This window comes from Passer domesticus, chromosome 16 (genome assembly GCF_036417665.1).
Source record: "Passer domesticus isolate bPasDom1 chromosome 16, bPasDom1.hap1, whole genome shotgun sequence".
NCBI classification, from domain to species: Eukaryota; Metazoa; Chordata; class Aves; order Passeriformes; family Passeridae; genus Passer; species Passer domesticus.
The window spans coordinates 7,460,640-7,477,770 of NC_087489.1; the positions used below are offsets into that span (position 1 = coordinate 7,460,640).

The 17,131-nt window shown below is 62.3% G+C and overlaps 1 protein-coding gene across 7 annotated transcripts; it reads left to right on the forward strand.

Annotated features, from left to right (window-relative positions):
• The first annotated feature begins 6,024 nt into the window (after positions 1-6,024).
• ZNF335 (zinc finger protein 335) lies at positions 6,025-15,761 on the forward strand. 7 transcript variants are annotated; one of them, XM_064391799.1, is made up of 28 exons: positions 6,025-6,151; positions 6,617-6,848; positions 7,194-7,467; positions 7,827-7,904; positions 8,103-8,432; positions 8,574-8,705; positions 8,788-8,946; positions 9,060-9,318; positions 9,410-9,587; positions 9,667-9,779; positions 9,956-9,974; positions 10,180-10,296; positions 10,381-10,457; positions 10,537-10,697; positions 10,814-11,043; positions 11,116-11,224; positions 11,306-11,400; positions 11,525-11,808; positions 11,923-12,061; positions 12,132-12,521; positions 12,609-12,751; positions 13,096-13,229; positions 13,624-13,727; positions 13,852-13,929; positions 14,127-14,210; positions 14,379-14,444; positions 14,619-14,700; positions 15,053-15,761. In XM_064391799.1, the coding sequence occupies exons 2-28, from the start codon at positions 6,648-6,650 to the stop codon at positions 15,169-15,171; spliced, it is 4,155 nt and encodes a 1,384-aa protein (XP_064247869.1). In that variant the 5' UTR covers positions 6,025-6,151; positions 6,617-6,647; the 3' UTR covers positions 15,172-15,761. The 7 variants fall into 7 exon arrangements, with proteins under 7 accessions (XP_064247869.1, XP_064247868.1, XP_064247871.1 ...); XM_064391798.1 differs by lacking the exon at positions 6,025-6,151 and adding an exon at positions 6,194-6,272; XM_064391801.1 differs by lacking the exon at positions 6,025-6,151 and adding an exon at positions 6,194-6,272 and having other exon boundaries at positions 15,056-15,761.
• Positions 15,762-17,131: the final 1,370 nt, after the last annotated feature.

The window sequence follows — 17,131 nt, forward strand, 5'->3', positions numbered from 1 at the left end:
CACCCCAGCACTGGCTGCCATAGCCAGCACCAGCCCATGGTGTGCAGTGACCAGAGTATGGGGACACTTGGTGTGGGAGCAGGACAGGGCAGAGGGAGCAGCTCTGCGTCAGAGGCTCGGAGCTCCATCACTCCTGCTCAAGGGCTCCAGACAGAAACAACATTCCTGGACACACTTCCCGTATCTGCTGTCCTGGCGCTGGGCCCCGCGTGGGCTGGGACTGCAGGCTCCAGCTGGGCCCAGGACCCTTCCCGGCAGCCACCCTGCATGCCACGGATCCACAACTCTCCAGCACCAGCAGTGCCTGGCCTGCATCCCTTCCCTGCCTGCCCCAAGCTCTGTGGGGCACCTGCTCAGCTCCTTGCTTGCCCCTTGCCTCACCTGGGAATCTCCCCACCTCTCAGCATCCCCTTCTTGCCAACTCTTCACTGCTGCTTGCCTGGTGTCCCAGCCCCCTACCCCTCAGTGCCACTGGCAGCCAGCCCCGCTGTCCCCAGGCTGATGCTGCGGCTCCCGCACCTTGTCTGGGTGAGGATGACGCTGTCGCTGTCACCGGGCGGCTCACTCCGCCCTGCAGGCGCTGAAACCAGCGCTGCCGTGTCACCGCCCGTCCCAGCCGCAGAGCACACATGACGGAATCCCCGCCTGCCACACCGAGCCCGGTATCCAGGTGGGCGGCACAGCCACTCCCTGTGCTGGGCTGGGACATCCCCTCCATGCCCACCCTGGGAACCCCCCGTGTCTGTTGGGGTCCCACTGGAATGCTGCAGGAGTCCCACCCAGAGCTCCAGTCACCAGGGGCTGGGGCTGGCACCTGGCACACCTCACACCGCGGCCACCAGCAGCCTGCTCCGAACATTGCAGGGCTCTTGTGCTCCAGGACTTCCTTGTTGTAAACTCCATCCCATCCCTTAACCCTCCTCCTGCCTCAGCTTCTGCCTCCAGCTTTGACCAGCCTTTCTCCTCCCAAACTTTCCCACCTGCTGGGAGCAAGAGCATGGGATATTCAGTCAGGGGTGAGGGGCACAGGGTCCAGGTCACCTGGGGACCATTTGGGGAGGGGAATGGGCAGCCTCATGGCCAGCATCCCCTCAGCATCCCCTGCTAGATCAGCTCCATGGAAGCATCTCCTGTGCACCACAGGAGTGAGGCAGGAGCCGGGAGGGGAGCAGGGCAGGACAGAGTGGGTGGCTGCCAGCCCGGGGGGGCACAGCTGCTGCGGTGAACCATGAGCACCATGGCACAGCACGGGTGGGCACGCATTGCTCCCGGCAGTGACATGGGCACGGCAGCTGCCTGCTAAAACAGGAAGAGCAGCAATTGTGACAATGACAAGGAGCCTGACTCTGTGCAAGGGGACAGCGTGCTGCCAGGAATCCATGGCTGTCAGCAACGGAGCGGCTTGGGAATAAGGAGCGGGGGTTTGTGGAAGGTGGAATATGGGCAAAACTGGCGTATTTAATTGTAAACTGCGCAAAGCAGAAGGAAGGGCGGTAGATGCAACACGTTCGGATTTCAGTAAAACATTTGACAACTGTTCCAGCGCTTGCTGCCAAATTAACTCAGAGCAGCTCAGTTGTCAACACAGGCATATGGACAAAGCCCAGGCAGCCCAGGAATGGCACACAGCCTGGCTGCCCGCCGGGAGCTGCCCCGGCCACACCACCTGAGACCTTTCACAACGGGCATCGTGTGAGAGGAGGAAGGCACACCGCGGGTGAGGGAACAGCAGGATGGACAGAGCTGCTGGGCTGCCCGGGGAGGACAAGGGCTGGAGAGCACCCAGGCAAGAGCCAGCAGACTGTGGGAGCTGCTATGCCCCCACGGGGTGGGGAGCAGCTCTGCCTGCTCTGCCCTGGGGTATAGCAACCCCTCTTCCATTTGAGGGGCTGGAGCTGGGGGGACTGAGCAGAGCAGCCTCTCAGGACCAGCCTGGGCAGACACGCAGGACTGGCAGGGTCAGGAATGCCATGGCAGCGCCAGGTACTGACCCCCTGCTCCAGGAGTGCTCACCCAGGCACAGGCCCTGTGCTGGGGACGAGTGCAGGGGACAGACAGAGCCCAGCACACTGCACACCCCAGGCCTTTGGGGCCCTGCTGCATACACAGTTCTCTGCCCACCTTGTTTATTTTACTTATATTTCAGTAATTTGCTGATTACCATTTTTTAACTAACCAGCAGTGATGAATCAGCAGCACGGGAGAGGGTGGAAACTGGTGGCCTTGGACTGTGGCTCCAAGGTCTCAGGGTCTGGGAAGGAAGCCACAGGATCCCTCCAGAAGGGGAAAAAAAACACTCAGCAGTAGCAGCAGCAGTTCTGGCAGGCACGAGGGAGCCAGCTGTTTGCATCCAGCAGCTCCAAGCACATCCTGGAAAGGCTGTTGATAGCCCCAAAAACTTCCAGGAATGGCAGCCATGGCACTGACCTGTGTGGGACAAGACACATCAGAGATGGAATGCATGGCTTGGCACCACTGTCACTCTGTCTTGGGGTCAGGGCAGGCACTGATGGCACGAGAGGCACCAGGACACACCAGGAGAGCCCCTCCACGCCCAAGGCACAGCCACCAGCAGCACCTCCAGGGCCAGTGAGCTGCCTCCTGCCAAGGGGACCGTGAGAGGCTCTGAGTGGTCTCACTGCCAGCTTCCATGGGCTCCTCCACTGGGAGTGGCTCCCGCCTGTCCCGGGAGGGCCCTGCCTGAGCCCAAGGGTGGCATCATGGCTGAGGCCATGGCTTCACCACAGCTTTGGTGGCCACAGAACACGGGCATCATCCTGCGGCACTCCCACCAGTGCTCTGGGAAATGGGGATCCCAGTGGAACAGCCAGCACGGGGAGGCTGCTCGCCACAGGAGCACCACCCTGGCACAGGGCAGAGGGGCCGAGGCAGTGCCAGCAGGAAGCTCTGCCCACTCTCACGGCCACCCTGGCATGGAGTGATCCCCCAGGAGCCTTCTCCTTTGCTGGGAAGGCACAGAGCCGTGAGGCAATCTGGTGTGAAGAAAAACCATTTCCTGCAGCAGGGGCTGCTTTGCTCAACGTTTTACAAAATGTGCTGATGCAACTGCCCTTCCCAGGTGGGATATAAATACAAGCCTTGATGTGGATTCGTGCCCTGCAGCTACACAAACATCGCAACAATGTTTTCTTTGAAAAGAAAAAAGAAAACAAGGAGGAACAAACAGCGAGGATGACAAAATCACCGGCAGTGGAAGTCCGGGGTTCGGGTTGCAGGGGGGGGAGCTGAGGCTCTGCCTTGGGCACCGTGCTCAGCACAACCACCTCCTATTTTGGGACAGTGACCGGGGCCATGAGCTCATGGAAGAGCCACTGTGGGAGCTGAGCAAACTGCGCCGGGGAGGGGGCAGCCCGGCGTGGCAGGGCCACCAGCGAGGACAGCCCCCGAAGGGGTCACCCACCCTGCCTGGACGGAGCGTGTCCCATGGGAGCCCCTTCCTTCTCCTGCATCCAGGCTGCAGAGCACGGGGCTGGGAAACCTCCCGGGCCTGGGACAGCCTGTCAGAGCAGCCATCGAGCAGCCTGATAAAACCAGCCTCACACTCCGCCCGAGCCTGAGCTTTGTCCTCCAGGCACAAGCGCTGCGTTGTCTCCGCAGCCCGTTCCCAAAAGCCCTTTAACCTGCTGCTCCCCCCGCCAAGGTATTTGGACACACATCCAACACGTGTTGCAGCCATTTTTGGATTCTCTTTAAGCCTCTTGCTGAGATCTCTTTGTGTTTTCTTTGGCTCTGAAGTGATTTCAGGCTCGGAGGCACAACAGCAGAGAATTATCAGCAAGGAGCTGTGCCTGCAGAACCGAGGACGGAGCCGTGCTCTGCCTGCCCTGGAAATCCCCCGCTCACCCCGCTTGGGGGCACGCAGCATTTTTAAAAATAGCAGGTTACCCATCACAGCAAACCTCTGCTTGGGACAATTCACCGGGACAGAGGACATGGGGCACCTCTGCAGGGCCACAGGGAAGCTTGATGCAACTTTCCATCGGCCGAGCCAGCTCCAGGAGGGCTCGTTTGAGCCCCCGGAGCTCAGGCTGCTCTGCCCTGCAGCCATCACCAGTTGGGAAAATCCTTCACTTGTCTGGCTCAGCAGCTGACTGAAGGCAGAAAGAGGAAACCTGCTGGTCTGACACAAATCCAGCCAGCTTCCTCTACCTGGCGGGCAGCTTGTGCCAAGGGCTCCTCTGACTCCGCTCCCCCTCCCCAGCAGGAGCACGGAGGGGGCACAAGGGCGTTCCAAACCCAGACTGAGCCGGTCCCAGGCGGTGCTGGGCTCTACAGAACTCGGACAGGGGACATCGGGCACAGGAGCACCTCCCTCCCATCCTCCCCACCTCCACCTCCCCCACTGAGCTGCTCGGGGCTGCTTTAAAAAGCAGCAGCGGGAGAAAAAAAGCTCAAGCCCTTGGTCGTTGTGCGTTTCTGACATGACAGTGACGGCAGCAGCCGGGCGCGTGTGGGGACTCAGCCCCGAGGCAGCGGCAGCAGCGCTGCTGCAGAGCTCACACAGCCAGCCCGGGGATGGCTCTCACCGCTGCTGTCTGCCCGTGATGGATGAGGGCATAAACCTTTCAAGGATGCATTTAATTAGCTTGAAAAAGAGCCGGAAGGTGCACACGCAGCAGCTGGCGGCGCAGCTCCTCTGCTGCCTCTGCCGGGCACACAGCGCCGCCGGGATCTGTCACCTGGGGCGCGACACCGGGGACCGCAGAGCCCCGGGAGCAGCCCCGGGCCCTGGGGCTGGGTCCGGGCACCGCCCGCCGAGCCCCGGAGCGGGGCACCGAGGCAGCACCGCCAAGTGCTGATCCAGCCCAGCAGCCATGAGCTCGGCTTCTGGCAGGCTGTGTCCAGGCTCAGACTGCGCCAGATGAGACACTCTGTCTGTCCTCCTGCACTGGCACCGTGTCAGAGCGGCTGGCACCGGCGGCACGATGGCACTGCCACCCCGACCTGCACTGCGGGCTGGCTCGGGCTGAGCCCGGGGCCGGCTGGGACGGGGAGCCCTGAGCCCTCAGCCCGAGAGCTCCTTCCACAGGCACCGAGCCGGGCTCAGCCCCCACAGAGCACAGGCACAGCACTGCTGCCCTTCTTCCAGGAAAAACCGGGATGGAGCCGTTCTAACAGAGCACGGCAGCATGGGAAACTATCCGTGGGGACAGGGAGCCACCCGAGGCTTTGTTAAAGCCACGGCCACGGAGCTGAGGCCAAGCCCAGGCCAAGCTCAGCTGAGCTCAGCCGCGGGATCTGGAAGGGCACCGAGACCCGCAGCGCTGCAGGGAGCTGGGGCAGCAGCAGGGCCCGAGTGCATCCTGCAGGAACGCTGGGCACCGGGAGGTGCCGGCAGTGCCCCACGGGAGCCCCCGGGAGCCCCGCGTGAGGCCAGAGCAGCCCCCAGCCTGTGCACCCCGTGCAGCCAAACCGGGCGCCTGTCGCCATCTGCTCTGGGGATAAGCCATCCCGGAGGGCAGAACTGGCGAGCGAGAGCCCCTCGGGAGGTGCTGCTGCTCAGGTGCAGAGGCGGGTTTGGCCTCAAGGAACACGCGGGCAGGAGGCGCCGTTCCCCGCCAGAGAGCGACGGGGAAAGCGCTCAGCAGCGCGAGGCTGGCTGGACGGGGCAAGGCCGCGGGCCCCGCAGGAGGGGCGAGGCGGAGATCCCGGGCCAGGATCGCTCCGGGGATGGGCGGCCTTGGAACGGGAGCTGGAGCGCCGGGGCGGCACGGCTCGGCCAAGCTAAGGACCTCGGCAGGGGGACGCGCTGCCGGGCCGGGCCGGGCGGGAGCGGAGCGAGCGGTGTGCCCACCCCGGTGTGCCCGCCCCGGTGTGCCCGCCGCGGTGTGCCCGCACCGAGCGCCGCTCCGGCCCCGTCCCGCCGGCACTTCCGCCTTCCCGTCACGTGACCAGCGCAACCCGGCGCGACGCCGACGCTCAGGGCCCGGGCGCCGCTTCCTGACGCCATGACGCAGGGCCGCCCCACCGCCGACCCTTCCGCGGGGAAAGTAGTCCCCGGCGGGGCGCCGAGGCCTCTCTCCTCCCGCGGGAGGCGGGCGGCCCCGGGAGGCGCCTGAGGCGGCGGCCGGGGCGCGGAGCGCATCTCCGCCGCGGCGTGCGCTGCGGGCGGGGCAGGGGCCGCGCGGCCGTAAGTAGTCCCGGCGCGGGGCCAGCGCCGCCATATCGCTGCGCGGCAAGAGGGCGGGGGGGCATGGCGGCCGCCGTGGTGCCGGCTCCGGCGGGGGCGCGGCGGGGCGGCGGCGGACCGGGTGAGGGCGCGGGCTGGCGGGCGGGCGGCGGCGGCGGGGCCCCCTCGGCCCGGCGCGGCGGCGCCTCCCCCGCCCCGGCGGCACCGGGGCCGCCCCGCCGTGTGCGCGCGCGCGGAGGCGGCGGGGGGGACCCCGCGGCAAGATGGCGGCCGAGCGGCGGGTGGGGCCGCGGGGCATGCCGGGAGCGGGGCCGGCGGGCGGCGGGAGCCCCGTGAGGGCGCTCGGAGCGCCGGCCATGGGCCCGGGCCGCGCCGGGGCCCCGCGCCCGCCCAGCACCGAGCCCCGCGCCGGACGCGGCCGGCGGGAGGCGGGCGGCGGCCCTGACGGCGGCGGTGCTCCCGCAGGTCGAGCGTAGCGGGCCCCGGCAGGGCGGGCATGGAGGAGAATGCGGTGGAGAGCAGCAGCGACGCGAGCTCGCGGGCGGCGCGGGAGGAGCCCACCGAGAGCGGGCTGGGCGTCGGGAGCTCGGTGGCCGTGTCGGCGGACAGCAGCGATGCGGCCGCGGGGCCCGGGCCGCTCTCCCGGGCCGATGAGTCTTGCGTGGGGCAGAGCTCCGACAGCAGCGGGGTCTCCTTGGTAGGTGCTGCTGGGAAGGACGGGGTGGCGGGGAGGGCAGCCGCCGTTCTGGTTCCTGGGGGTTGCTGTAGATATTTCTGACAGACTGAGCTTTGCACTGTTATACTTTGTTATACTCTGTTATACCTCTGGTCCACTTGTCAGTCTGAGGAGCAGAACTCCCCTTGGCAGCAAGAGCAGCCCTGCAGGTCCAGGTTTTTGTCAGTACTAAAGGATTTGCTCTGATTCCTTTCCTGGAAGTCTTGCAGTGATACTCTGGGTCGTTTGCATAAGCTGGCAGCCCCACGGGCTTGGGCTGGCAAAGGTCTCTCACCTGAGCTCTTCTGGACTCTTTTTATCTGCCAGGAAGAGGTCTCAGAGAGCAGTTCCAGCACAGATGCCATTCCAAGGATTTACCTGCCAGACTCATCCTCTATTGCCCAATCCACCTTGGTCTCCAGTGTCTCCACTGTGAGCCAGTCCATCATGGTGTCAGAGTCCCCACAGGTCCTGGTCCACTCCAGTGTCATCACCGATGGAGCCATAGTTGTGTCAGACTCCACTGCATCCACTTCCTCAGACCTGGGTTCTGCCATTGACAAAATCATCGAGTCCACCATCGGTCCTGACATCATCCAGAGTGAGTGTGTGCTCCCATTGGAGATGGCTTGCTGGGCTGGGGAGGGAGCCACTACACCAGGCCTCAGGAGGTGGGGAAGTATGGACATGGAATTATTAAGGCTAGGAAAACCTCTGAGATCATTGAGTCCAACTGGTCAGCAGGGTTTTCTCTTCTTACCCTGCTGCAGTGACTCGAGGGTTTGGTGAGGAGCTCATGTTGCTGGACAGCCTTCCTTCTGTCCAGCTGCTCCTTCAGCCCAGAGCCAGGCCTTCCTCCCACCTTCAGGCTTCTGTCTGAGCCGGGGTAGCCCCATGGAGCCCCAGTGGCTCCAGCCCCTGGGTCTGGCAGTCACCACTCTGCTCTCCTCTCCCTGCCAGGCTGCATCGCCGTGACCAGCGCAGAGGATGGAAGGGCAGAGACCACGCAGTACCTCATTCTGCAAGGCCCTGATGATGGTGAGGGAGCTCCCTGGGCTGTCCGTGGTGGCCATCTCTGCCTCTGAGCCTTGTGCCACTGGAGCATGGCCTGCAGTGGGTGTCCCAGCTGTATCAGCCACAGTGCTTGTCCCACACTCCTGCTGGGACCTGTTCCTGAGCTCGTGTTCAGCCCTGGATGCAGGGAGGGTCTTGGCTGAGTGGGTTTTGGTGTTTCAGGTGCCCCCATGGTGTCCCAGATGGCCACTTCTGCTCTAGCCAATAGCCTGGCCATAGAGGCTGTTGGTGATGGACCTACCTCCACGTGCCTTGACCAGCCCGGCCCTTCAGAGCCTTCCAGGCAGCTGGAAGTGCTGCAGCTGCCTGCACAGCCACACCGAGCCCGAGAGGCAGATGGTGGGGAGGAGCTGGACCAGCCAGACTTGGAGACCCTGGAAGAGATGATGGAAGTGGTGGTGGTGCAGCAGTTCAAGTGCAAGATGTGTCAGTACAAGAGTGTCTCTAAGAAAACACTGATTAACCACATGAAAGAGCGTCACTTCCAGCCAGGTGTGTGCCAGGGGCTCACAGAAATTCATCTCACTGCAGACAGGCTCTGCTCTCTCCTGGGAAGAAACAAGAGAGGAGCTGGAGCACAAGGGCCTGTTCTGGCACGGTCTGGTAAAGAGTTTTCTCCCTGTTCTCTGGCAGTGGGTTCAGCTCTGGCTCTGAAGAAAGGACGACCACGAAAGGTGGGAGCTGTTCCAAAGACTGAGGATGAGGAGGCCCCAGAGGAAGAAGATGATGATATTATGGATGCTGGTGCTATTGATGATCCTGAAGGTATGACTTGCCTTCCCCACATCTTACGTAGCTCAGTCTTTCCCCATCATCTTTTCTGATGTTTTGGGGCACTTGCCTGCAGAGGACAGTGACTACAACCCAGCTGAGGACGAGCCCCGGGTTCGACTGCCCAAGTATGGCTGCACTGTCGCCACCTCCAGCGAGGAGAGGCCACGTCGACGGCCAGGGAGACCCCGCAAGCTGCTTCGTCTGGAGAACATGTCTCAGGACATGCAGGAAGGTGAGGCAGCTGGGAGGCAGCAGCCCTGTTCAGGGGTGGAGCAGGGAGTGGTGCACAAGCTCCTGGAGCCGCAGCGAGAGTGTGATGGAGCTGTGCTGTGTTCTGTGGAGCAGGAGGGGATGTGGAGCCCTTGGTGACGTCCCAGAGCACACCAAGCCAGGAGCTGCAGAGCTCAGAAGCAGCCAGTTCCTCCGGCCTGGAGAATGGGACCAGTGAGAACCTGGCAGAGCCCGGCATCAGCCAGTCTGACTCGGAGAACAAGGACCCTTCCTCCAACACCGGTGCTGAGGATGCAGACGTCGTCCCCCGGCGGCGCGGGCGGCCCTCCCGCCGCTTCCTGGGCAAGAAATACCGCAAGTACATGGGGCGCAGGTGAGGGGTGCGCTGGGCCCTCGGGCCTGTGCCCAGGGCTGGGCCAGCCCGTTTGCCACTGCAGCTCTGAGCCCTGCTCCTGTTGCTGCAGGTACTACTACAAGTCCCCCAAGCCCCTGATGCGGCCCTACCTGTGCCGGATCTGCGGCTCGCGGTTCCTCACGCACGATGACCTGCGCTTCCACGTCAACTCGCACGAGGCCAACGACCCGCAGCTCTTCAAGTGTCTGCAGTGCAGCTACCGCTCCCGGCGCTGGTCCTCCCTCAAGGTGAGCTTCACCTGCCCTCCTCGAACCCACAGGCTGCCTGGCAGCCCCAGGTCTCATGGCCCTGGTCTGCCTCTTACAGGAGCACATGTTCAACCACGTGGGCAGCAAGCCCTACAAGTGCGAGGAGTGCAATTACACCAGCGTGTACAAGAAGGATGTCATTCGGCACTCCACAGTGCACAGCCGGGACAGGTGAGGGCAGCACAGTCCTGGGGACTGAACAGCACTGACACTGTTCTTCCTGTCCTGGGAGGGTGGCTGTGGCTGCCCCATCCCCTGACCCTTTCCAAAACAGAGAGTTTTGTTGTCTAGGTATAAGAAAGCTTGAGGTGTGGCTGACACAAGGGGCTTTTCTTATTTATTTTCAGGAAGAAGAGAGCTGATCCGGTGAGTTTGAATACTCTGTTGACTTGAATCTCCACACTGTTACATGGGAAGAGGCACATCTGGGTCTTCACAAAATCTCAGTGCCTTGTTGAGGGCATTGTTTCTGGATCTCCTGAGGAAAGGCAACCCAGGTCCTCCAGTGGGGAGAAGGTAAAGAAACTGGTGAGCTCATCCAGGTGATCTCATCTTTATGCTCTCCATCCAGCCACCAAAGCTGAACTCCTTCCCATGCCCTGTCTGCAACCGTGTCTACCCCATGCAGAAGAGGCTTACACAGCACATGAAGACACACAGTACAGAGAAGCCACACATGTGTGACAAGGTGAGGGGGGAGCAGCTGGGGAGGGGCTGGCAGCGGGTGAGGAAGGGCAGTGGGTGAGCTCTGCTTCACTTTGTTTCACCACAGTGCGGGAAGTCCTTTAAGAAGCGTTACACCTTCAAGATGCACCTGCTGACACACATCCAGGCCATTGCCAACCGCAGGTAGGAGCCCGGTGTGCCTGGGCAGAACCTGTGTCCTGCTCCCCCTCAGCAGGGTTGACAGGTGGCTTTGTCCTGGCAGGTTCAAGTGTGAGTTCTGTGACTATGTCTGCGAGGACAAGAAGGTCCTGCTGAACCACCAGCTGTCACACATGAATGACAAGCCCTACAAGTGCAGCGTCTGCAAGTATTCCACCTTCCGGGAGGACTTCCTGGTCTCGCACATGGCAGTCAAGCACACAGGTGAGAGAACCTGTTTGACCGATGCCCTGCACCCCCCTTCTCCCAAAGACAGCCAGAGTCTGCCTGCTCTCCCTCCCGTGCCTGGGGACCTCCTGCCTGAGTCCCCCTCCCTGCAGGAGGGAAGCCGTTCGCTTGCGAGTTCTGCCACTTCACCACCAAGCACAAGAAGAACCTGCGCCTGCACGTGCAGTGCCGCCACGCCGACTCCTTCGAGGAGTGGGCTCAGAGGCACCCCGAGGAGCCGCCCTGCCGCCGCCGCCCCTTCTTCACCCTGCAGCAGATCGAGGAGCTGAAGCAGCAGCACAGCCAGGTGCAGGCACCGGCTGAGCCAGAGGCCAGCTCACCGGTGAGTGCCAGGCCTAGTCCCAGCTCCTGGTGCTCGCTGCCCACTGTGCTGTCAGCACTCTCTCTCACGCAGGCACCTCTTGGCCCCATCACTTGTCACATGGTCCAGGCTGTTGCAGGTGCAGAGCCCTCTGTTCTCTCGCAAGGTTCCCTGGAAGGGGCCACCATCATCTATGAACAAGGTAAGTGAGCACTCAGGAAGGGGGTGGGATGAGGGAGGAGGTAGGTGAGCTCCTGCCTGACCCTTCTATCTGACCCCCCAGGTGTGTCTGGATCAGCAGAGCTGGCCACGCAGACAGCCCTGGATCTGCTGCTGAACATGAGCACCCAGCGGGAGCTGGCTGCCAGCTCGCTGCAGGTGGGCAGAGTCAAGGGGAGCTGGGCCTGCTGGGGGCTGGCACAAGGAGGCTTCCCAGCCCTGTTCTGCTGCAGGGGTGTCTTGCAGAGCCTTGCCCCCTTGGCTGAGCTGCTGTATTGTACAGGTGGCAGTGGTGAAGCCAGATGACCCAGGAGAAACACCAGGCCCCTGTGAGCTGCAGGCACAGGAGGAGGAGGAGGCAAAGGTGGACTCTAAGGAGCAGCAGCAAAAGTTGGTGATGCTGCACATGGCAGAGTCTGGGCAGACACTTGTGCAGGAGGCTTATGGGGAAGCAAGCCTGAGTGGCTCGGAGCTGCAGCAGATCACCATCCCCTTCAATGGCACAGCAGAGTACAGCATCATCACACCCATCAGCGAGGAGATCCAGGCCCCTGGCACGCTGTACAGGTCAGCTGTATGGGAGGAGTGGGGAGGGGGAGGCACTTTGGCCTCCAGCTGGGAGGCTTTAGTGGTGAGGAAGAGGAGGAGGCAGATTGTCACTGACCCGGTGCTCTCCAACAGTGAGGAGGAGAGTCCTGTGGAGACCTCCCACACAGTTGTGGTGAGTGGAGCTGTGATGACAGAGGAGGCACTGAAGGACCATAGCAATCACTACATCATGTCATCCAGTGTCCCAGAGAGCCAGTTCCAGAGCATGGAGGTAAGGATGTGAGCCTTCTCCCCATCCCCAGCAGCAGTGGGAGCAGGTGTGACTGGTGTTTCTCTCGCAGCCCCTCAGCGGGGATGCTGCCTTTTCCTCACCCGCGGAGGGCCAGGAGGCAGAGCCCGACGGCATCAAGTGGCCCGTGGTGCAGTGTGTCACCAGTCTGTTCCAGAAGGACTCGTCTTTATCCCCAGCATCCGAGGGGCAGGAAGTGTCACCCCCAAAGATCAAGTGGCCTGCACTCCAAGGCATGGCCAAGAAGCTCACATGCAAGGTTTCCACAGCCAAGAAGCTCTCATGCAAGATTTCCACGGCCAAAAAGTTTTCATGCAAGATTTGCACAGCCATGTTCACAGGGAGAGCGGAGATGGAGAGTCACAAGAGAGCCCACATTGGGCCCAGCACTTTCAAGTGTCCCGACTGTCCCTTCACTGCCACACTCTGGCCAGAGGTCCGGGTAAGTTTCCTGGTGCAGGGCAGCCCTGGGAACAAGGGGTTTGGAGAAACGGGGGTTTCTGACCCAGCACTTGTCCTTGTGCCCCAGAGCCACATGGTTCAACATGCCAACCTCCGGCCACACAAGTGCCCCCACTGCAGCTTTGCCTCCAAGAACAAGAAGGACCTGCGCAGGCACATGCTGACCCACACCAATGAGAAGCCCTTCGCCTGCCAGGTCTGTGGGCAGAGGTGAGTGGTGGAGCTGGGCTGATCCTGCTTTGAGGGATCCCACAGAGCTCTGCAAGGCTCAAGAGGAGATAAAATCTTGGCAGAGCTGTCTGCCCCAAACCTTCCCCAGCATCAACCCATTAGAGGGGACAGTGGCCTTGGGAATGGTTCCTGCTGCAGGTGGACCCAACTTTGTCTGCGAGGAACCTCTGCATAGGAGGGTTCAGTCCCTGGGACTGATGGGAACATGCTGGGAGAGGGGACAGGCCATGTTGTGGGATGTGCTGATGGGGCCCGTGTCCTGCGGAGAGCACAGGATCCTGTGCTGCCTGTGGCACACTCCACCTCACTCTGCCTCTCCATAGGTTCAACCGTAATGGGCACCTCAAGTTCCACACACAGCGTTTGCACAGCTCAGAGGGAAAAAGGCCAGGGCCAGCTGCTGCCCAGCAGACCATCATCCTGAACAGCAACGAGGACACCCTGGCCACCCTACACAGTAAGACATGTCCCTGGGACCAGGGCTGACCTGTGGGTGTCCTACATCCAGAGTCCCATGCAGGATTCTCCCAGCTTGTGGGTCTGGTGGGGCTGAAGGGCCAGGAGGATTCTCCTGCAGTTGGAATTGCTGGAGACAGAGACCAAGGGGCTGGGCCCAGGCAACTGTGCAGAATGAGGGGGGCCTGTGTTCCCTGCAGACAGGTCCTGGTAGATGAGTGCATGTGGGAGCAGCTCACACTGGAAGCAGAATTGAGGTTCTGATATGGAGGGTGAGCAGAGCCCAGAGACTGCCTCGTGCTTTTCACTGGGGCATGTTTCAGGCACTGGGGAGCGAGGGTGTGGGTAGCCCTGGCAGTGTCCCCAGCAGCATCCCTACCCTCTCTGTGTTGCAGCAGCTCTGCAGGCTGGCCAGGCCGTGCTGGCTCCCGAGCGGCTGCAGCAGGCTCTGGGGCAGGAGCACATCCTTGTTGCACAGGAGCAGAGCGTCACCAGCCAGGTGAGTTGGGTCCCTTGGCCTCAGCTCATGTCCTGTGTGGCCCCTCCTCACAGTGGGAGCCTCCTGGGGGGCTGTGGTCAGGCCCAGCCCCCCTGACCACACTGGGAACTTGCTGACGTTGCAGGAGGAGGCAGCCTACATCCAGGAGATCACGACTGCTGACGGACAGACAGTACAGCACTTAGTGACTGCTGACAACCAGGTGAGGGGACATGGCCCACGGATGGGAGACTGTCTAGTGGGAAGAGCTGGCAGCAGTGGGGGAAAGCAGGGCTCCACAGGGAGAGCTGAAGGCACTGGGGTGGTAGAAACAGGCACAGAAAACAGACCAAATCCAGCTCTTCTGATGGGGGTGGGGAGTGGTGACCTTTTTCTGGGTCTGAATTCCCATGTTTGCAGGTTCAGTACATTATTGCCCAGGAAGGTGTCCCGCACTTGCTTCCCCAAGAGTATGTTGTTGTCCCAGAGGGACATCACATCCAGGTGAGCTTCAGACTATCTGCTCCCATCACATGGTGGGTGGGGCTCATGGGGTGTCATGTGTGAGGCTGGGCCCCCTCCTGCTCCCTCTTGCCTACTCTGGGTCACAGCATTGTTGGAGGCCTGGACACCCACAGACCCCCCCACCACAGCCTCCCTGTTTGTCCCCAGGTACAGGATGGTCAGATCACCCACATCCAGTATGAGCAGGATGGCCAGTTCCTCCCGGAGTCGCAGGTAAGGAGCCAGGCATGGTTGGCAGGAGCTGGAGGGTGGGTCTGAGGCTGCAGTTGGGGAGGGATATGTGAAATAGAGGGAGCTCATGGGCTGGTGCCTGAGTGCAGCAGCCATGGCTGGAGCAGCTCCAGGAGGAACCATCCCCTCAGGCATTCCCTGTTTTCCCCTCTGTAGATCCAGTACATGCCTGTGTCGCCAGAGCAGCAGCTCGTCACCCAGGCACAGCTGGAAGCAGCAGCACACTCGGCTGTCTCAGGTAGTAGCACAGCCCTGTGCCATTAGGGCCTGTCCTCCCAGGCTGGGGTGCCAGTCCTGTTGTTGGGGTGGCAGCAAGCTGCCCGTGCAGTCCTTGGTGGGAGGGCTGGGAAGATCAGGCTTGATCACTGTTTTCTGCCAGCCATGGTGTCCAAGGGCAGATATTTGCTGGTCCCTGCCTGTCAGTTGTGGAACAGGGTTAAGCAGAGCTGTGCTCCCAGCTGGAGCCCCACATGGGCAGGGTGGCCTTTTGTCCCTTCCCGGGGACAGGTGGGGAGCATGGAGGGGAGCCCTGAGCGGGCAGTGGCTGCCCCTGCCCTCGCTCAGAGGCAGCACTGACCTCTCCCCTGCAGCAGTGGCGGATGCGGCGATGGCGCAGGCGCAGGGCGTGTTCACCGCCGAGGCAGCAGCGGAGCAGATGCAGCAGCTGCAGCCGGGCATCCACTACGACGTCATCACGCTGTCGGACTAGCACCGCGCTGCGCCGGCTGCAGCCGCCCCAGCCAGCAGTTGCCTTATTGTGCCGGGGCTGCGAGGGACGCACCGGAGCCGTGGGGGCACAGACGCAGCCAGGGACACGCTGCCGCTCGGCCCTGTGCCCTGGGGTCCTGACTTCCCCCCAGAGACTGCTCAGCAGCCACAGGGGCAGCCCTTGTGTGCACGGTCTCTTTGCCTGTTGCACTTGGTGGTCTGAAATCCCTTTCCCTGCGGGGGCAGCCATGGATCAGCCCAGCACGTGAGGATCCTGGGGAAGCCATGGGCTGGGCACAACTGTGGTGCAGTGTCAGAGATGAGGTGTGTGCAGCCACAGCCGTTGCTCCCCGCAGCCATGGGGCCAGTGGTCCTAGTGTGCCAGCAGCCAGCCCTCCTGTGGTATCTCCAGCCTGCGGGCAGGCAGCAGCAGGGCTCTGGACTGGAGGAACCAAGGAGAGGGGGGCAGAAGATGCTCTATTTTTCTTCTGAAGAGGAATGGACTTGTGTTAATCCGCTGGTGGTTGTTGGAGGGTTCAGCTGTGACATTCTCAAGCTTTGACTATGCTTATGAATAAAAAGGGATGGAGACCTGTGTGTGTGCCTGCTTGGGGGTCCAGGGGCAAGGGATGCCACAGCCCAGCCTGAGCCTGGCCCTGGGGCTGAGGCCCTCGGGTCCAGCAGCCCAGCACTGTGCTGGGCCAGTCGCTGCTGGCAGAGGCCCTGGGCTATCAGCTGCCTCCCGCCCGAGTGACCTTGACTCCTGAGAAGCGAGCCAGGCAGCTGGGACAGCGGTGGGCTGGGGGCTGGAGTCATGAAATTAATCGAGTGGTAAACAGCCTAAATCCCGTGTAACTCTGTCCCGAGCCACACACCGCCCTCCTGAGCGGCTTGTCTGGGCCTATTTACATGCGATTATAACAGCTAATCGCAGAGTTTTAGTTCTCTGCTCCTGCATTAAACTGATTATCCACAGAGGGGGAAAAAGGCCGGGAACCACCGTGGCTCGGTGAGAGCCTCTGTGAAGCCTGAGCCCCGCGGGGGTGGGGTGATCCCTGCGGGGTGATCCCTGCCCGGCTCTCCCTGCCCTCCTGCAGGGCACGGCGGTGGCACCGGGGCCGCTGTGGGACCCCCCGACCAGCAGGGCAGTGGGCTGTGGTGACCCCGCACCTCCCCGAGGTGGCCGCGCTGATGTGGCTGTCCCAGCCGTGGCTGTGTCCCGCTGCCTTCTCACCCGCCTTGCCGGTGGCGCTGGTGTGTGGCTGTGCCTGCCGGGCTGCGGCTCGCCCGGCTCCAGCTGTGTCCCCTGCTGTGCCGGCCGTGCCCTCCCTCTCCAGCTGTGCCGTGCAGGGTCAGGGTGCTGCGCGCAATCCGCAGGCGCTTTCCTAGATTACAGCCCCATTATCTAATCAAGCAGATCCACGGTGCTGATTAGGCTGGACGAGTCCCGTGGGGACAAGGTTATGGGGCCACCGCGAGGCCATGGCCAGGGCTGGTCCCAGCCAGCAGCACCAGTGTCCCGGCTGGCTTGGGGCTTCCACACCTGCGGCTGCCCAGAGCACACCATCAGCCAGTGGGGGACGGATGGGACCAGAGCTCTGCCTGCTGTCTGCTGGGAGCTCCAGGTGCTGCTCGGGCTCTGGCCATGGAGTAGTGCAGGGGCATGGGGCCTCTGGGTGCTGGCCCCTGAGCCCTGGGACGTTCTGCTGTCAGCAGGGCCTGCAGGGATCCGGGGATGTGGCCGGGCTCATTAGCACCGGTGACCTTCGCCTTCCCGTCCTGGCCAGCGCTAAGCGGGTTTGTTACATATTTAATATCCTGAGAGCGTTATTAGTCGGTATTTAATGACGGATACAACCTGTGGGATAATCCCAGTCTTAGTGGGGAGGCGTGGTGGCAGGAGCAGGTGGCTCAGGGGGTCGCAGGCTCTCGGGGCCCCTCACACAGCTGCCCACCACTGC

Coding starts and splice junctions, on each gene's coding strand:
- ZNF335 (XM_064391799.1), top strand. CDS start 6,648: ATGGAGGAGAATGCGGTGGAGAGCAGCAGCGACGCGAGCTCGCGGGCG. Junction 7,468..7,826: donor CGGTCCTGACATCATCCAGA/GTGAGTGTGTGC, acceptor TCTCCCTGCCAG/GCTGCATCGCCGTGACCAGC. Junction 14,211..14,378: donor CAGAGGGACATCACATCCAG/GTGAGCTTCAGA, acceptor GTTTGTCCCCAG/GTACAGGATGGTCAGATCAC.